The sequence below is a fragment of the Mesoplodon densirostris genome, chromosome 14, assembly GCF_025265405.1.
Source record: "Mesoplodon densirostris isolate mMesDen1 chromosome 14, mMesDen1 primary haplotype, whole genome shotgun sequence".
In the NCBI taxonomy this organism is placed as follows: Eukaryota; Metazoa; Chordata; class Mammalia; order Artiodactyla; family Ziphiidae; genus Mesoplodon; species Mesoplodon densirostris.
This window is the reverse complement of record NC_082674.1, coordinates 76,086,555-76,106,465: the sequence shown is the minus strand read 5'-3', so window position 1 is coordinate 76,106,465 and position 19,911 is coordinate 76,086,555. Positions and strand designations below refer to the sequence as shown.

Below are 19,911 nucleotides of genomic sequence, written 5' to 3'. Positions count from 1 at the left end.
ACTTTTATCCTATAGCCTATACCTCTGCAGATGCTGTTCTCTCTGCATATTTTCTAATTACTCTTCTTCAAGTATACCAGTTATAGGAAGCTCTTTCCAACTTTCTCGGCCATAGTTAATTGCTTCCTCAGTTGTACTCCCAATAGTGTCTCCCAATAGTGACATAATTGTAGAACACGCTGCTTTGTGTTGTAACAATTTCACATTCTGATTTGTCCACTGGAACACGAGTTCCTTTGGGGCAGTAACTGTGTCCTATTTGTATTTGTAACAATGCCTTGCCTATGGCAGGCAATTTAGGTTTTCTGAGCGCAAGTGTAGACTTGTTCCTAACTGTAGAACTTCACCACATTCTTTGTATAATCTCAAGTCTTCCCTGAAGCTATGCAGCAGTGATTCTTAGCTTTAGCTGCACATTAGGATCACATGCAGATCTTTTCAAACTCTCACTCCTCATAGTGGGCCCCAGGTATCAATATATCAAAGCTCTTCAGTGATTCCGGTGTGCAGTCAAGGTTGAGAAGCCCTGCGAGACTCCAACGAGGGTCCTTCCAGTAGCACCAAGGAAGAAAAGCTGGTGTGCACTCAAAATATCGGGAGTCGGGCTACCTGCCCTGCTCCTGGGCTCTTCTCTTTTCTGCACAAAAATGTGCACATACCCAGCCCCATCCTCAGAACCAAACTCTGCGTCACTCCTGCCCAAACTTTACAACCAAATTCCTGAAAGTGAACAAGCTGAAGCAGAAACAAGCCCCTTCCGAGGGCCAGAGGACTCGAAGTCGTTCTCAGTAGGGACCGGCCCCCAAAGCTAAAAGAGGCACATTTCCTTAGGACGGCCCTCCCATCGGAGGACTGGAGGGACGTGACATCACACATAGGCAGTACTTCCAGGCTGACCACAAGCCTCCCTAGCATCCACGACGGTTCCCTCTCCGCTCTCAGGCTGCCGCACTGCCGCGTCGGATCCGGTTCGGCACCGCCCACCCCTTCATTAGAAGGGTACGCTTGCTGGCCAAATTAAAGCTGGCCAACCGCTGAGACTTCTGGGAAATGGAGTCTGCGAAAGCCGAGCATTGGTGGGGAGCGCGAACGTCAGAACCTCCTGCGCCGGCGCACTGCTTTCCCGACCTGAAAAGGCGCCGTCTTCCTGGGTCGCGAGCAGTCTGTGCCGGAGGTGAGGGCTGTGGGTGTGTGTCTTGGCGGAGCCGAGTGAGCGCAGCGGCCGAGAGAAGGGGACACTGAGAACTTGGGGGAGGTGCTGTGGGAGTAGAACAGGTGACGCGGGCGGAGCCAACCTGCAGAAGTCTGAGTGTGTGCGTGAGTGTGTGCGTGTGTGTGTGCGTGTGTGTGCGTCGACGTCCCGGCTCGGACAGGTGCGGACGGAAAGTTGACCCCCCAGCCCCCGTGTGTGCGTGTGTTCCGTGGGAAGTTTGGAGCCTTCCTCTGCTCCTCCCGTACCTTCTTCCCGTAATAGGTGCTTAATAAACGTGGGTGGAATTGACACTAAACCTAGGGTGCCGCCCACTTCAGCCCCTCTGTCTTTCCCAGAAACCGCATCAGATTGTCTCGTTTAGCTCCCTACCATAGGCCTCCGCACTAGATCAGGGGACCTTCGTGGAGGAGGTAGAATTTGATGTGAAAAAAATAGGAAAGAAGTAGCGAAGTATTAGGCAGATGTGAGAAGGAAATGCTATGTGTAAGAGTGAAGTATCGAGGAATAGTGGGAGACATGGGTGGGGAAAAGCACAGTGGGGTCAGAGCATAGAGGATCAGGACAAGACACGGTCAGCAGGGTGGATTGTATGGGACGGATCGGGGACTGACACGGCTAAAACTATTTTGGTACAGTTATTCTAGAGGTTCCATCCAGGACTAGAGAGGGGAAGGGACTAGTGCAGGGAACCAGTTAGGAATGCTTGGTAGTGGTAGTAGTCCTGAAGCAAGCTGTTGTGGGCCTGAATTATGATGGTGTCGGTGGTGGGTAAGGATACAAATGACATTGCAAAAGAAGACTCAGAAGGATCTGGTGACTAACTAGATTTGGGAGGAAAGAGAGCTAGGTAGGAGTTTGAATTTGGGGCACCTGGGAGAATAATAGAACATCTGCTAGAAATGTAAGGACAGGCAGAGGAGCTCATGTGGGGACTTGCATAGGGGAAGGTGGTTTTAAGATGCCAACAAAATGCCTAATTCAAAATTCTTAGTCATTTGGAAATGCAGGATGAGTTTGAAAGAGGGACTGGGACTAGGCTCGGGAAGCATTTCTGTAGAGGTGGAAATGGAGCACCAGGTGTGGATGGACTTTCTGCAGGATAGCGAGAAGAATACTGTACACAGTCTGAGCCTTGGGCAGCATCAGAAACTTGTCAAAACAGTCAAAAACCTGCAGAGGAATAAGGAGAAAAGGACTATCGGAATTAGAGCTCAGAAATGCATTGGCAGTTTTCAAGCATGCGGTTTCAGGTGTGTGAGGGTGGCAGGAGCAGAAAAATGGCTTTGAGAAGAGTAGGTGGTGATGATGTGGCGTCAGTAGGTATGTAGAAGTTTGATCATGAAAGGAAAATCTAAATGAGAACTGTTTTGCCAGAGGGAGGCCTTGGGATTCAGTGAAGATAATTTCACATCGAGGAGGATTATATCTGTTTGAAGATATGTGAAGAAGCTACTGAAGCGATGGGAGATGCTGGAGAAAGGAAGAGTGGGTCATGCAGGAAGCAGATTCTGAGAGGAAACAATGGTGGAAAAGAAAGTAGGACACAAATGTAGGACACTAAGGTAAAGTCCTGGAGAAGAGACATTTCCATTTTGCTGGCCTCACACCCAGGCTGCCTAGCACATAACAGGTACTTGGAAATATTGGTTGAATGGGTTGGTTTTGGGCAGTAGAAAGGAAAGAAGCTTCCATTTATTGAACAGACTATAAGATAAGTGCTTTACATTAATTGTCTCATTTACTATTATAACTGCCCTGTGAAATAGGTATTAAAAAACAGGGGATGGGGGGTAAACCGTTAGCTTAAGTAACTTGCCCAAGCCTTCACAGTCAGTAATCCAGGCCTGTGGAATGCTTTCTACCACAGTCCTGCCTTGCTCAGAACTCACTCTTGCGAAGCTTCAGTGTCGTGAAAGACAGTGTTCTGCTGAAATTGAAGGGTAGCCATGGAGGTTTGGAATAGCTGTGTAGCTAAGATGGGAATAGTAAAAGCTTTCTAGGTGAGCACCCTTTGAAGGTGTAGAATAAGAATTTGAAAAGTATTTTCTCCAGAAATACTCTGAGATCCAGAAATAGGGAAAGGAAAAACAGAGGTGACCCTTTGCTGGCAGTGATTCCATGTGAATTTGGTGGATTTGAGGAGTCCTGAGTACCATTGAGAGCTTACCGAAGTGACTGCTGGTGGAGTCTAGACCTGATGGGGAATGAAGTTGGCCTGGCAGGGAGCCCACGGACGATGAGCACCTTGGGAATATTAGCTGGTCGTTTAATGGCTGGGGAGCTTTTATGCTCACCTTCGTTTGTAATTTGGTTAATGCTCAGTGTATTAAAGTTATAATCTAATAAATGAAACTTTGAAAATTGTCTTTAAGCATTTAAACATTGAGCAGTTTCAACCACAATTTCAGATGTAGTTCAAGTGATTGGTTCAAAAAGTTCTAATGCTTTAGACAACGTATACAAATACTTGGATCCCAATATTGTGGCTACACTTACACTTTAACCTACTCTATGAAGTCAGTCAGAAAGAGGAAGACAAGTGCCGTATGCTGACACATATACATGGAATTTAAGGGAAAAAATGTCGTGAAGAACCTAGGGGTAAGACGGGAATAAAGACACAGACCTACTAGAGAATGGACTTGAGGATATGGGGAGGGGGAAGGGTAAGCTGGGACAAAGCGGGAGAGAGGCACGGACATATATACACTACCAAACGTAAGGTAGATAGATAGTGGGAAGCTGCCGCACAGCACAGGGAGATCAGCTCGGTGCTTTGTGACCGCCGGGAGGGGTGGGATAGGGAGGGTGGGAGGGAGACGCAAGAGGGAAGGGATGTGGGAACAGATGTATATGTATGACTGATTCACTTTGTTATAAAGCAGAAACTAATAATAAAAAAACCCACTCTAAAACAGCAGCAACACAGTGTAATTAATATTTTCTTTATTTCTACCTTCCTAGGACTCCTAACACTTACTTAGCATATTATTCTAAATGCCTTACACGTATTATCCTATTTAAGCATCACAATAACTTTATGAGATAATGTACTTTCACTATCACAATTTTACAGATGGGCAAACTGAGAGGTTAAGAAACTTACCTAACGGGCTTCCCTGGTGGCGCAGTGGTTGAGAGTCCGCCTGCCGATGCAGGGGACACGGGTTCGTGCCCCGGTCCGGGAAGATCCCACCTGCCGCGGAGCGGCTGGGCCCATGAGCCACGGCCACTGAGCCTGCGCGTCCGGAGCCTGTGCTCCGCAACGGGAGAGGCCACAGCAGTGAGAGGCCCGCGTACAGCAAAAAAAAAAGAAAAGAAAAGAAAAGAAACTTACCTAAGGTCACACAGGTAGGACAAGGCAGAGCTGGACTTTGATTTCAAACGGTCTGCCAGAGCCTTTACTCCTATACTCTCCTGTATCTCTAAATGCTAATTTTGACATCTCCATAGGACCCAAGGGTAATATTTTGAGACCCTCCTGGGGATGGAGGAATCTTGACAGACCAACAAGGATAAGAATACATATTGCCGCAGACAACACAAGTTGGAGGCTCTGGTTGCCAACTGATGTTGTATATTTGTTTCCATTTGTACAGGTATCCTCTTGGCCTCCTAGCAAGATTCAAACCCCAATCTCTCCTCAGGTTGAGATTCTTTTTTATAGTTACACCAAACTTCTTTTTCCAGTAAGTTTTGTTTCAAGTTTTTGCCTTTCACATAGGTTTTAGTTTTTGCAAACTGTTGTTCACCCTCAAGGCAATATTCTTTTTTTTGGTGGGGCGGGGTACGCGGGCCTCTCACTGTTGTGGCCTCTCCCATTGCGGAGCACAGGCTCCGGACGCGCAGGCTCAGCGGCCATGGCTCACGGGCCCAGCCGCTCCGTGGCGTGTGGGATCTTCCCGGACCGGGGCACGAACCCGTGTCCCCTGCATCAGCAGGCGGACTCTCAACCACTGCGCCACCAGGGAAGCCCAAGGCAATATTCTTTTAAAGTTTGCTAGGCCGGTGTTAACCCGTTGTCTAGTAAGTATATATTGATCTAGTCTTTTGGCATTTTTGAAAACATAACTTACCTTATTAGTATCTTATAATTAATAAGACCAGCTGGAGGGCTCATCTCCTAAGGGAAGAAGGATTAAGTCTGCAGTTACTTTGCCTCTTTAGAACCTGAGGTTGATTCATTGTGAGGAGCCCATGTTCTTTCTACCTGGTCCCATTGCTGGTTAGTCCTTCCTGTTTTGGGTATGGAATTCCTATTTCTGGGATTACTTTGCTTATCCCCTTTTCCTAGGTTTCTTTTTTCATGCTTATATGAATGAATACAACTATATATCTCAGGGTACATCTATACTTTGTGAATAGTCTTACAAATAATAGAAAAAAACAAAGTACTATTATATATAACTAAAGGCTTGAACATTGCCTTCTTTGTATTATAACCATTTTAAAAATACTTTATATTAACTTTTCTGTTTTGAATGAAACTCACAGTTTTTCAAAATTCAAGTGATTTCATTTGGCAATAATAATTTTTACAACTTGGTCAGTGAGAGCCAGAGTCATCTGATTTTTTTCCTATCCAAAGATGTGGGAACCGCTCACATTCTAAATGCCCCACACTGTACTTCTTAACTTTCCCTCCAAAACTACTCTTCTGTCGCTCATCTCTATGAATGGTGCCATTATTCACATGTTACTCAGATCTGTGGCCTGGAGTCATCCTTGCCTCTCCTATCACCTTCAGCCTCCGCTTCCAATCTATGGTCTCTTCTTACTATCTGAACACTAATTCCCCTTCTGTGTCTGCTGTCCAGGTCTTCATCATTCCTTGCTTAGTTCCTTGTCTCCTCACCAGTCTACTCACCTCCTCTGTTCCCATTCTGCCACAGCTACCCACAGTGGTATGGCCGCCTGTATCGGGGGTGCCCGAGATCACCCCTCGTTCAGGGATTTGTTAGAAGGACTCAGGACTCAGCCCACAGTTGTACTCATGGCTAAGACGATGACAGTGATCTCGCAAGGATACACAGCCAGATCATAAGGGGGACAGATAGGCAGAGTCTGGAGGAATCCATGGGAAGTCTTTCTCATGCTCTCTCCCTCCCATGAGGGGTCACACAGAGCACTTCCTCCTCCGACAATGAAAATGCAGCAACATGTGTATGATGTGTCAGCCCAAATAAGTTCTTTAGACTCAGAGCCCAAGCTTTTTAGTGATGGCTAGTCACGTAGGCACCTCCTGCCTGACATATACCAAAATTCCAGGCCCTCTAGCAGGACAGCAGGTGTTCAGCAGAAACCACATTGTTTGCACAAATAGTTTAGGCATAATGGCCCACCCTACCTCTTAGGAGACACTCTTAAAATTGAAGTTCCCAGACTCTAGCCAAGGGCCAACATTGCAGTAGATGTTCGATGTTCCCAAGAATGGCAGTCTCAGGTCTGCTATAACTTTCTGCACACCTCCTTTCCTTCCTTCCTGTTATTTTTCCTGTACACCAGAGTAAACACATAACTCTTGTAAAAAAAAATCAGAATATAAGGAATTGTAAGAAATAAAATAAAAATCACTTGTAATGCCACCACTCAAATTCCATTTACATTTTAATATATATTCTTCCAGTCTTTTTTCTGTACGTGTGTGCATGCTCAATTATGTAATTTTAAGAGTGTGCATTCTTCACTTAATATTATGTGAATTTCTTTGGGTTTTTTTCCCTTTAGATTTTTTTTTAACAAAACATTACAAAGTTGAAGTCTCCTCGGTATCCCTCCCCAATCCTATATCCCTTCTTTCCCAGAGATATTCACAATCTGTTGCTTATTGTCCCATATAGATTTTTGTAGATATCATTTACCTGTTTTTAAATTTTATATAACTACTACATAGTAAGTCATTCTATAACTTTATTTTTGCTCAGTAATTATATTTCTGAAATTTATATTACTAACATGAGGCTCTAGTTCATTCATCTTAATCAAGGTATAATATTCACACACACATACACATATAAAATCACAGTTTATCCTATTGAGGAACATGTAAGTTGTTTGCAGTTTATTACTAGTGATCGTTCCCCCAGTGATTTGTGATGCCACTCCTGTCATGCATCAAGCTTTCCTACCTGCTTGGATATGTTTTGGTATTTTCTAGTCTATTGGTCTGTTATCTGTGTGGCTATCTTTTCATGAAAATAAATCATTACAGCATAGAGGTTAAAAACTGCTGGCCAGGGCTTCCCTGGTGGCGCAGTGGTTGAGAGTCCGCCTGCCGATGCAGGGGACACGGGTTCGTGCCCCGATCCCGGAAGATCCCACATGCCGCGGAGCGGCTGGGCCCGCGAGCCATGGCCGCGGAGCCTGTGTGTCCGGAGCCTGTGCTCCGCAACGGGAGAGGCCACAGCAGTGAGAGGCCCGCGTACAGCAAAAAAAAAAAAACAAAAAAAAAAACTGCTGGCCAGACTGGGGTTCAAATTCTGCCTCAGCCTCTTACAAAGCCTAAATTTCCTAATCTGTGAAACAGTACGTACCTTATTGATTCGTAAGGATGGAATTAAACTATTCTTATAAAGAGTACTTAGTACAGTGCCTGGTAAGTAGCATAAGTTCAATAAATGCTAGTTATTATTAACATGATATTAATTATCATATAAAATAACACTTAAAATATGATAACATTATCATATTCATATGATAATATCAGTGGCATTCCATTGTATGTACGGTCTGGACCATAAATTATTTAATCAAATCTCCTATTTTATTTTTTATTTTATCTTTTTAATAAATTTATTTATTTATTTATTTTTGGCTGCATTGGGTCTTCATTGCTGTGCGCGGGCTTTTTCTAGCTGCAGTGAGCGGGGGCTACTCTTCATTGCAGTGCGTGGGCTTCTCATTGCGGTGGCTTCTCTTGTTACGGAGCACGGGCTCTAGGTGCGTGGGCTTCAGTAGTTGTGCCTCGTGGGCTCTAGAGCGCAGGCTCAGTAGTTGTGGCACACGGGCTTAGTTGCTCTGCAGCATGTGGGATCTTCCCAAACCAGGGCTCGAACCCGTGTCCCCTGCATTAGCAGGGGGATTCTTAACCACTGTGCCACCAGGGAAGCCCTCAAATCTATCTTAGAAACTGAGACTATTTCAATTTTTTGCTGTATTGTAAGGATTAAATGAGATGACACGTGAGTGCCTAGGAGGTTGCCTCTCATGGCACTCAGTAAAGGTTAGTGTTAGTGATGATTAATAAAAAGCTTTGCATGTGTTCTTACTTAGCTCCTTAGGAGAAACTCCAAGGAGAAAATTGCTGGGTCAAAGATACGTGTTTTAAGGCCCTTGATACAAATTTCAAAGATCTTTCTAAAACACAAATCTGGTGGTGACCCTTCCAAGCTTAAATCCTTCTGTGATCCCCATGCCAGTGGGAGTAGGACCACGCAGAGCTCTCCTTGATCTAGCTGGTCTCTGCCTGCTTCTTCAACCCCATGTTCCCCCCCAGCACTGCCCCAACCTAGACATCGCCATTCTAAACTCATTACAGTTGTTAATCCTTTCCCTGTAAAGACCTGCCTCCTTGTTTTTGGAAAACTTGATTTTTTTTGTGCCTAGAATGTTCTAATGCCTCCCCCAAATCAAAACTTACCTTAGGTCCCACTTCTGCCAAGAAACCGGCAGTGTTCCTCCCTGCCTCCCATCTGGGTTAGGCGAGCCTCTGACGTGCTATCTCATCGTTAGCTGTGCACGTCTCTTTAGAGCATCTATTGATCCTGTAGTGAAATATTAACTTGATTACTTGTTTGTCCTGCGTAGTAGTCCATAAGCTTTTGAAAGACAAGGACAGTGTCATACTTCTTTTGCTTTGGTATAAACAGTTGGTGCTGAATAAATGTTGGTTGGATAGATGGATGAACGAATAACAAGGATCAATGAATACATTCCCTTGGCTGCAGGACAGTAGTCACTGAGCCACATACACACCCTTTCCTTCTCCTTCTCAGGACCACACTCTCCCCACACCCGACTCATGAATCCCCAAAATGCTTCATCTGACTATGTCTTAATTAGACTCTTGATTGTGAGAAACTGAGATGTACTCAGTTAATGCAAGTAAAGTTTGGTGATAAAGATTCACACAAAGCCTGAGAGGTTAGAGTCTTATGGAAATCTAAGAATAAATAAGGCTGGTCTGCATGCAAATTGCTGTCTGGGGTGGTGCTAGGTGAATTAGGGCCTTCAAGGCCAGGAATTCTTGGGTCTTTGCTTCAGTGCTTCACCACCAACGTGCCCGCCTGTGTTTAGTCTGTTACAGCCTGTTCTCTACCTCGTGCCTCCCACATGCTCATGGATTCTGCTTCCTGGTACCTTTGGCTCCTTGACCCTCGTGGCTACTTCTGTCCCTCATGGTATCCTTTCAGCTCATCACCCACTCGTTGTCCCAACGTTTCTTAGTTCACGATCCTGAGGATGGATGCCATCTTTTCAAGCCAGACCATACGTCAGTCCACTGATCAGCCTGTGCATTGCCCACCTGTGGCCTAATCAGTGTGGCTCCGGGAGTGAGACACAGGGTCACGTGGAACAAACTGTGGCTGCCCAAGGGCTGCTCCTTTAGCATCGGGTATTGCTGTGAATGGGACATTTTTCCTTTGAAGAGGCTATGGGTATTTCCTTGACAGGACTTGTCCGTATAGCCATTCATAACATTTCTTATGCTTTTTTTTTTTTTTTTTTTGCGGTACACGGGCGTCTCACTGTTGTGGCCTCTCTCGTTGTGGAGCACAGGCTCCAGACGCGCAGGCTCAGCGGCCATGGCTCACAGGCCCAGCCGCTCCGCGGCATGTGGGATCTTCCCAGACCAGGGCACGAACCCGTGTCCCCTGCATCGGCAGGCGGACTCTCAACCACTGCGCCACCAGGGAAGCCCTCTTGTGCTTTTTGTCTACTAATCATTATGAGAAATGTTGAATGTGAATTTATAAAGACGGTATGAGCCTTAATATGTTCTTGACTGCCAGGAACAGAACTTTGCCTCTAAGATTATCGTAAAACAAGCACCACATTGTGTTCTGCATAGCAATATCCATGGCCTTTCGTTCTAATTCTGGGATGGGGTGGGCTTGCTCTTGGCCTTGCTTTACCTTGCCTTCCCTTCTTGTAGGGTATTGAGAATGAAGGTGAGTACATAACTCACTGGTGTGTGGAGATTTCTTGCTTCATGGGTCACAAAACTACAAAACAAGACTGCTCTTATACCCTCTTTCTCATCCCACACCTCTGCCTCATTAGGACTCGACTCTTCTCTGCAAGGAGAGCCCTTGGGAGGGAATGGCTTCTGTGTCTCCAACTGCCAGATTCCAGGTGAGGTGGACTTTTGTGTTTCTGAAATACTCTTATCAGGCTCCAGAGTGTAACCACTTTTCTTTCTCTATCTTGGAGCTTCTTTGATCAAACCCAACCAGGTGGAGGAAGGACTCCTTAGGGAGTGTGTCCTTCCCATTTGATTTGTGATATCGTTCAGTGATGCCTCCTTGCCTTGAACATGTGCCCACTAGCCTGTCACCAGGCACACAGCCCCTGTGGCCTTCACCCTGAGCAATTTTGCCTAAAAACCAATGGTACGCGTCTGATTGGAAGGTTTGGGGAACAGCGGGCTGTTTCTAGTTCTGACTTCCCTTTAGTACATCCACTATGTATGGACTGAAAGTAGGCCCCCACATCCCAGGGAGTTGTTGGGTTAGGCGGAGAACTGACACATACTGTAAAGCACCTCAGTGAGGTTGAAAGAGTCCTGAAGAGAGTTTTGTGTGGGTAGAGACATGTGGTTTACCCCCTTCCTGCCCAAGGGCAGAGAGTCTTGAATTCCATGCTCTGGCTTAGAGCTTCTGCAGACGCCATGGAGACTCCTCTGGATTTCAGGATTGGGGGTAAAGATGCAACCTTACAGAATCACAGAACAGCAGAGTGAAATGAGAGAGATCTTAAAGATGATCTAATCTACACCATTATTTGGAGGATTTGTTAAAACACACACACACACACACACACACACACACAGACAATTGGTGAAATTTGACTAAGGTTGTAGATTAGATAATTATATAATATCACTGCTATCCTGATTTTTACAATCATACTGTGATGATACAAGAGGATATCCTTGTTCTTACAAAATACACATTGAAACGTTTATGAGTGAAGAGACATCATGTTTACAAGTTACTCTAAAGAAGTTCAGGAAGAAGGTAGGTGAATGTGCTGTACTGAGAGAGACAGAAAGATAAAGCCAGGGTGGAAAATGTTAATTAGGGGAAGCTGGGTGAAGGGTACATGGGAATTCTTGGTTCTGTTCTTGCACATTTTCTGTAAGTCTGAAAAAAGAGCCCCTGATATTCAGAGGCTCGGCTAGGAAGGGAGTGTGGGGTTGTGACCAAGAACTTCATGCCTCGGGGGATTATAGCACTTTCCCCAAATGCTTCAAAGCCTTACTTGGTCAGAACCATTTTCTTTCCACTCCCTCTGCATCCTCCAGGCTGTCATCATTATGACAGTTTTGTCTGGTCCATGTAAGGAGAAGGGTTATGAATAAGGAGAACGTAATTGTGTTTCCAGGACCCAGTGACATTCGAGGACGTGGCGGTGGTTTTCACAGATGAAGAGTGGAGGCGTCTGGTCCCTACTCAGAGGGACCTCTACAAGGAGGTGATGCTGGAGAACTATAAGAGCATTGTCTCGTTGGGTAAGGAGAGTTTCCCACCAGGAGTACACTCTGTACTGTGTTGATGTGGGCTTGAGAGGCTAATAAATTGCCACCTCTTCTCCTCCCACCCAAGTCAGAACCCCTGAGAGGCAGGATCGAAGAGCAGAGGGATGTGGCTTAGGTGTACAGCAAGAGTGGGTTTCTTTTTTTTTTTTTTTTTTTTTTGCGGTATGCGGGCCTCTCACTGTTGTGGCCTCCCCCGTTGCGGAGCACAGGCTCCGGACGCGCAGGCTCCGGACGCGCAGGCTCCGCGGCATATGGGATCCTCCCAGACCGGGGCACGAACCCGTATCCCCTGCATCGGCAGGCGGACTCTCAACCACTTGCGCCACCAGGGAGGCCCAAGAGTGGGTTTCTTAATCCTGAACCCCAGCCTGGGACAGCCTTGCTCCCTGAGCTGTAAGCAGACTGGACAACCAAGGGGCCCTTGCTGAGAAGCCTGGCCCTGCAACACGGAGGGCCAGGGCCAGGGCCAGGAGGAGCAGGGCATGTGAGAGCCTGCTGCAGGGAACTGCTCTCCAGAGGGTTGGGGCCAGCAGAAGAGGCCAAGTTACCTATGCCCAGGTCTTCCCTCAGCTCAGCAGTAACTTACTCAGCTCCATCCAGAGTACTAAGGGGGAGTGCAAGGGGCATTCTCGTTGAGGGAAAATTGTTCCTCAGAGAAACAGAGGAGGGGGAAAGAAGTGTTTCCTTTTTAAAAAAAAGGGCAGATGGACAACAGGGTCCTACTCTTTAGCACAGGGAACAATATTCAATGTCCTGGGATAAACCATAATGGAAAAGAATCTATTGATGAAAAAGAATGTGTGTATATATATATATATATATATATATATATATTGCCGAGTCACTTTGCTGTACAGCAGAAATTAATACAACATTGTAAATCAGCTATTCTTCAATTAAAAAAAAAAAGAGGGGGACTTACTTAGCAGTCCAGTGGTTAAGACTCTGCGCTTCCACTGCAGAGGGCGTGGGTTTGATCCCTGGTCAGGAACTAAGATCTTGCATGCCACATGTGCATGCCAAAAAAAAAAAAAAAAGAGGGCATGTAGGGGTGAGATTATAAGGTTGTAGCTCAGAGTAGGTCACTAGAAATGTGTTTGATTTTGAATATTTGTCTTAAGGACATCTTAGATGCCTGCAGAAGGCACTTTGCAATGATAGAGACTTGTGTGACCAAAGGAAAATTAAGAGCTACTGCTGATGTGAGGTATTCGTGAGAGTAAAGTTGGGCTCCTGTAAGGAGAACCTGTCAGGAGCTTCCAGAATAAGAGGCTGAGTGTGTACAGATTTAGAATAGACTTAAAATCAGCAGCAGGTGGCAGTAAAAGGAGTCACATCGCAGATTTCATTCAAGGCAGGTCAAAAAAGCAAGCACAACACCCTGGATAAGCTTAAACAGGCCAAATCTGGAAATAGAAGAGAATGTTTAGGGAACATTAAGGGAGACTGCTGAGCCTTTGTCACTTTGGTGGGAAAAATAGAAATCTAAGGACAGAGACAGGAAGCCATGGGCAGGTGATGGATGTGGCCGTTCTCAGCAGAGAGTCAGCATACAACCAGATCGATGATCCTTGGGCCCAAGAAGAAAGTACCTTTCTTGCCCAAGTCAGGGGTCCCAATGCAGGGGAAGTTTAGACCTCAAGACTATTTCTAGGAAGGGATCTGTTTTTTAAATGTAACCAAAGATGGACAGATGCAATTCTAGAAATTTGTCCTAAGGAAATAATAAGATTAGCAACCTGTGGTGTACACAGATATTCATCATACCATTGTTTGTTTTAACAAAACATTGAAAACAGTCTGGAATGTCTGTCAGCAAGAGATTAATTCAATAAATGACGTTATTCCATACAATGTAATACCATGTAGCCATTAAAATGGTGAGGTAGAGCTGTGCTAATTAAAGTAATATTTTAAATTTATTATTATGTGAAAAAATCAAGTTTAAAAGTTAGCATTATTTCATTATCCAGTTATTTGGGGGTTTTCCTTTTTTTTTTTTTTTTTTTTAATTGAGAGTCTTCTGCCCAAAATGATGTTTTACATGTAAAAGTGCCTGGTGTGACATATATTATATATAGTGAATCATTATGGATTTAGAAATTATCTACTTGTCAATGTCAAAATAAATCAAATAAGAATGATTTTAGTTGGGGTAGTCTTAGTTATTTTCCAAAATCGCTCTCCAGTCGTTTTTTTTTATTTTCAAAAATTGAGATATAATTGTCATTATCCAGTTTTTAACAAAATGTATCTATAGGTATCTTTCAGTATCAAAGTGAATAGAAAGAAAGAAATGAATGCAAAGTACGAAAGGTGATTTTTCTTATTACTTGTACATGCCTCTAGATTTCCTGCAATGAACATGATCCACTTGTTTAAATAAAATCACAATAGTAAAGGGTAAATAAACAAACAAAAATGGGCACCTACATAATACACATTACATATTCTTTTTTTTTTAATAAATGTATTTATTTTTGGCTGTGTGGGGTCTTTGGTGCTGCACATGGGCTTTCTCTAGTTGCAGTGAGCGGGGGCTACTCTTTGTTGTGATGCGTGGGCTTCTCACTATGGTGGCTTCTCTTTGTTGCGGAGCATGGGCTCGAAGGCTCTAGAACGCAGACTCAGTAGTTGTGGCACATGGGCTTAGTTGCCCCGCTGATGTGGGATCTTCCCAGACCAGGGCTCGAACCGGTGTCTTCTGTATTGGCAGGCAGATTCTTAACCACTGCGCCACCAGAGAAGCCCCCACATTACACATTCTTATTCAATGTGACCTTTCTTCATTCTCATCTTCTCTGAGTTAAGGACTCTTCCCCCCATCCTACCAGTGCTAAAGCTAGGATCATCCCATTCACTTTGTGGGGAAGAATAAACACATTAATTCAAATGGAGTCTATCAATTCTCTGACCAAATGCTATTTGTTCCTTTTTAGAACCTCAGTCTTGACCTCCATTCAGAGTTTCCTGAATTCCTTATATGACTTCATACTCTGTATTCCTGGTGTGCACTTTCTGCCTTTTGCATTTGCTCTCTGAAAGACTTAAGAGGTTGGGATTAGCTTTGGAATCATACTGTATATTTAATCACACATGACCACCTGGCTTGTTTCTTTCTCCATGAGCAGGACTTCCAGTTCCTGGACCTGATGTGATTTTTCAGTTGAAGAGAGGGGATGAGCCTTGGATAGTGGAGCTTCATGGATCTGAGGGGAAAGAATGTGCAGAGAATGTCTATCGAGGTAATTGAGTATGAACTGGGCAGGGCAGAGTTTTGTTTTGTTTTGTGGTTGTTATTTAGGTGTATGTGGGACGGAGTATTGGGTATCACCTTTTTCTCAAATTCAAATCTTCTGCTTTATTATTTATTCTCTGTCCCCCACAAGCGTTTTTTTTTCTTTTTCTCTACACCTTTAAAGTTCTGTTCACTATTATTCACCAAATGTTTACTTTCTCAGACCTGTCACATTACCCATTCACGCTTTGATATTCCTATTCCTCACCATCCCCTCCACTTAGCCACCTCTCCTAATTAACCTGGCCATGCTCCCAATGGAAATTCTCCTCTTTTCTGAGATTTCCACTACCAGTTCTATTCCCCGTTTCAGTCCCAAGTCTCGGTTTCTCCCTAGAGTGTAACAGTATTTCTGGGAGCAAGCAATGCGGTGACTGTACATGACTTTTCAGATTTATCATAGCATCTCTCCTCTCTGCTGTAACATTTCCTAGCCCAAGAAAGAAACATGCATCTGTGTTTTCTGTCCATTCCAGACTGGGAGACTAAGCCTGAGATTCAAGGTGCTTCAGAAGAAGAAAAATCAGAAAGAACATTGAGGGAAAAGCTTGGAATGAAAGGTCCTCCATCTCCTAAATTTGAAGTTCATGCAGTGGATGGTGGGTTGGGAACAGAGAAGGAAAGCCCTGCAGTGGAGGCCTGCAAGAAATCCCTTTCTCAGGAGGAAAGGTTGCAGCATGGGGCAACCCCTCCCAAGAAAATTCTCACTAAAGAGAGAGCCCAGGAATGCAGTGACTGTGGGAAGACCTTTTTTGACCACTCCTCCCTTATTCGCCATCAGAGGACTCACACTGGAGAGAAGCCCTATGACTGTCCTGAGTGCGGGAAAGCCTTCAGTCACAGGAGCAGTCTCAGTAGACATCTGATGTCACACACTGGGGAGAGCCCCTACGAGTGCAATGCCTGTGGGAAAGCCTTTTTCGACCGTTCATCCCTAACTGTACATCAGCGAATTCATACTGGAGAGAAGCCCTTTAAATGCAACGAGTGTGGAAAAGCCTTCTTTGACCGCTCGTCCCTTACTCGACACCAGAGAATTCATACCGGAGAAAGTCCTTATGAATGTAATCAGTGTGGGAAAGCCTTTAGCCAGAAAAGTATTCTTACTCGACATCAGCTGATCCATACGGGCAGGAAGCCGTATGAATGTAACGAGTGTGGGAAAGCCTTCTACGGTGTCTCATCACTGAATAGACATCAGAAAGCCCACGCTGGAGAGCCTCGCTATCAGTGCAGCGAGTGCGGGAAAGCTTTCTTTGACCGCTCCTCCCTTACTCAACATCAGAAGATTCACACTGGAGACAAGCCATATGAATGCAGCGAATGTGGGAAAGCCTTTAGCCAGAGGTGCCGGCTTACGCGACACCAGAGGGTTCATACAGGAGAGAAGCCCTTTGAATGCAGCGTGTGCGGGAAGGTTTTCAGTTCCAAATCATCAGTTATTCAGCATCAAAGGCGTTATGCCAAACAGGGAATAGACTGAGTTGAGCAAAAGCTTTAGTTAAAGGACCTCCATGCAAACTCAAGATAGGCCTTCCCCATCTTAAACCCATCTCCCGGTCATTGCACCTATTCTGGCTACTACTCTCCTTACCTGCCTCTGTTACCACAGTGTGTGAAGGAACACCCTCTACCCACTGTGTTATAGAGCTGATGTGGGATGCCAGAAATTAGGATGTGACTCTTTAGAGTCAACATTGTGCAGAGGTTTGTCAGACGATAGGGACAAACGTTAGGAGGCGATCCTCAGACCTCTCGTCCTAGGCCCCAGGTATCACTACACTTTAAATAACTGGAGGCCACAGCAGGAGGGGAAGGCACACTAATGTCAGAGCAATACTGTTGTTTCCAGAACAGTTCTTTCTTTATAGCTGTTAGTCCCTCTCTCTTGGAGATTTTTTGGGCACTGACCTTGTTCTGTTGTGTCCCAGCTTCTAGATCTCTTAATACTACTACTAGTAACTAGCACTTATTGAGCGCTTATTATGGGGCAAGCACTCAGCTGAGAGTTTTGCAAGGAGTAGATTATTTGCTCGTCTCACTAACCCTCTGAAGTAGGTACTGTTACTACCCACATATTACAGATGAGCAAACTGAAGTTTAGAGGGATTAAATAACTTGCCCAATATGACAGCTAGTAAAAGGTGAAGCCAGGTCTTGAATACAGGTCTCCCTTCAAAGTCTGTTGTCTTTACCATAATGCTATAAGGTTTGTTTTATAATTTATTTACATGTATTATCTCCTCAACCAGATTGTAAGCACTCGGAGTTGTGACTTATATGTGTCTGTATCTCACACAGTGCCTTGCAAATAATAGGTGCTCAATAAATAGTTATCTAAATTAATGACTCTTTGACTTACCAAGTTCTATTTAAAACACCTCTTAGATTCACATCCTTTCTCTGAATTTCACAATCCAGCCTGTACCTTTATCATCTCAGGCTCCCATTACTGCAGTAGACACCCCTTGATTTGAATTCTTTCCTCTTCATTATTGAGGAGGGGGATGTTAAGCTATGGGGCAATAAGTGAACCCCAAATAAAGATTCATTTCTCACATAAACTCAGATGTGAGTCTTTCTTCCTTCATCCTCATCATTTAGAACATGTTGCCTCCAAGGTCATCATGGAAGAGAAAGCTGGGGGGTATGCTGGGATATTTTTAAGGGCCATCACTTCTGTTTATATCTCATAAACCAGAACCCAGCACCAAGAGACTTGGAAAGTCAACAGGCACCTCAGCATTTGGTTAATATAAACAGCCTCTGTCACAAGTTACATTTTCCATATTACTGTTAGGCCGGTCTTTCCAAATGATCCCTTCCTGCCCATCATTGCCTTACTCAAGACCTAAAATAGCTCCCTGTTTAATGAAAACGTCTCTGAATATTTAAGGTCTGCCATGAGGTGATCCCACATTGCTAAACTTGAAATCTCGACTCCCAAAACCCTGCTATTCCCTGGGCCCAGTCCTATATTTTTATTTTATTGACAGTCAGGCACCAGGCAGCTTTGACTCTAGGCTCTGCATTCCCTTTCTATTTGCTTAAGGTGAAGCCCAGAAGAGGACTTGATTCTGAAAGGCTGTCTGGAACTTACCTCACCCTGCATGAATCCCAGTGGACCAACATGCATTTCTCCCTGGGAGTAAAAAGTCTGATTCAAGAAGCTGGAATTCCAAACAGACCCTTCCCTAATCTACTCACAACCCTATTGATCCACCTTTCTTAAAGCAGATAAGCGGCAGGAAGACTTTTCACATGTGGGCTTTCAAAGTAACTTGAGGAAAAACAGTGCAGAATCTACAGAAGTGGATAATATTATTTAATAATGTCAAGTACAAAATAAAAGAAACTACTGATAGACTTTTGGCTGATGACTGTCTCTGAGAGTTCTGAATCTTTAATTTATTGCCTTGTTCAAAGTAAACGGAGGACTTCCCTGGTGGCTCAGTGGTTGAGAGTCTGCCTGCCAATGCAGGGGATACGGGTTCATGCCCCGGTCCGGGAAGATCCCACATGCCGCGGAGTGGCTGGGCCCATGAGCCATGGCCACTGAGCCTGCGCGTCCGGAGCCTGTGCTCCGCAACGGGAGAGGCCACAACAGTGAGAGGCCTGCGTTCCGGGAAAAAAAAAAAAAAAAAAAGAATCACTTTGCTCTCATCCCCCTGGCAAGAGGTAGGGATGATGAGAAATGTCATTTTTACTCCAGGCAGCCTTAAGCCTAGCTAAAAGTTGGGGATTCTATTAGAGAAAGGGCAAACAGACGTTGTGGCTTATACCCAAGCAGGGACAGTTAGGTACTTTGATTTTCTTTCTTGGGAACTTGAGCTGGATAGAAAATTGGCCACTTTATTGTGGGAAGGAAGGTGAGAACATGCACCAGCCTGAAGATAACCCCACTCCCAGCTGACGTTTCCTAGAGCTCCTTGGGAGTTTGAAAGACTTTCATGTTCCAGGCACCTTAAGGTCAGCGGTACCAACTATTAACTAATAGCTTCTTGGGGACCGGCCTGAGGTGCTTTCCAGGACTGAGATTCTGCTTTTCAAAATTTCGAAGTGCAGCATGGAATAAACATCCTTGGTTACTTGAGGTAATCTCTGCCCCCCGACAATGGGTCGTGGAGGCGCAGTACAGGGGAAGCGACGTGGTGGGGTGAACATCCTTGGAACGCGGGCGCCTTCCCTCCGAGGGAGCACAGCAGCCAGGGAGGAATCCTGGGTGGGTAGTGGGGCGCCGCCCTCTGCCAGTTACAGTTGGCGGGGAGTGAATTTCCCTCTCGAGGCGGGGTTTGGCGCGGCCGAACACGTCCTCCGGGGTCGGAGCCCAGAGTACACACTGAAGAAGGGGCGGCCCCTGGAGCGTCCAGGAAAGAGCTCTCCGAGGGGCCGAGCTCTCCTATAGACGCAGCACGGCCCCGCGCCATCGCAGAGATGCAGGGCCGGGGGGAGAGGCGGCCCCGCGGGGTCCTCTGGGAAGCGTCCTCCGGTGACGCGCGCCGCGCCCTGCGGAGGATTCTGGGAGTTGTAGTTCATTAGCGAGTTCGGGCTGGCGCGACTCGGCCCGGCCGGCTCATAGATGCCTTTGTCGCTAGCCGGGCCTCCACAGTGTTGTTCGCGAGGTCGAGCTTGGGCTCCAGG

At 45.4% G+C, this 19,911-nt stretch overlaps 1 protein-coding gene across 4 annotated transcripts; it reads left to right on the top strand.

Moving 5' to 3' along the window:
* Window positions 1-1,110: 1,110 nt before the first annotated feature.
* On the top strand, window positions 1,111-18,578 carry ZNF2 (zinc finger protein 2). 4 transcript variants are annotated; one of them, XM_060117678.1, is made up of 6 exons: window positions 1,111-1,174; window positions 2,588-2,775; window positions 10,496-10,567; window positions 11,819-11,945; window positions 15,104-15,217; window positions 15,747-18,578. In XM_060117678.1, exons 3-6 carry the CDS (start codon window positions 10,535-10,537, stop codon window positions 16,751-16,753), a joined length of 1,281 nt encoding a protein of 426 aa, XP_059973661.1. In that variant the 5' UTR covers window positions 1,111-1,174; window positions 2,588-2,775; window positions 10,496-10,534; the 3' UTR covers window positions 16,754-18,578. The 4 variants fall into 4 exon arrangements, with proteins under 4 accessions (XP_059973661.1, XP_059973660.1, XP_059973659.1 ...); XM_060117677.1 differs by having other exon boundaries at window positions 2,588-2,843; XM_060117676.1 differs by lacking the exon at window positions 2,588-2,775 and having other exon boundaries at window positions 1,136-1,174.
* Window positions 18,579-19,911: the final 1,333 nt, after the last annotated feature.

Excerpts from the sequence above, each read along its gene's own strand:
- ZNF2 (XM_060117678.1), top strand. The coding sequence starts at position 10,535 with ATGGCTTCTGTGTCTCCAACTGCCAGATTCCAG. Across the intron at positions 10,568-11,818 it reads CTCCAACTGCCAGATTCCAG|GACCCAGTGACATTCGAGGA; the intron begins GTGAGGTGGACT and ends TTGTGTTTCCAG. Across the intron at positions 11,946-15,103 it reads TAAGAGCATTGTCTCGTTGG|GACTTCCAGTTCCTGGACCT; the intron begins GTAAGGAGAGTT and ends CTCCATGAGCAG.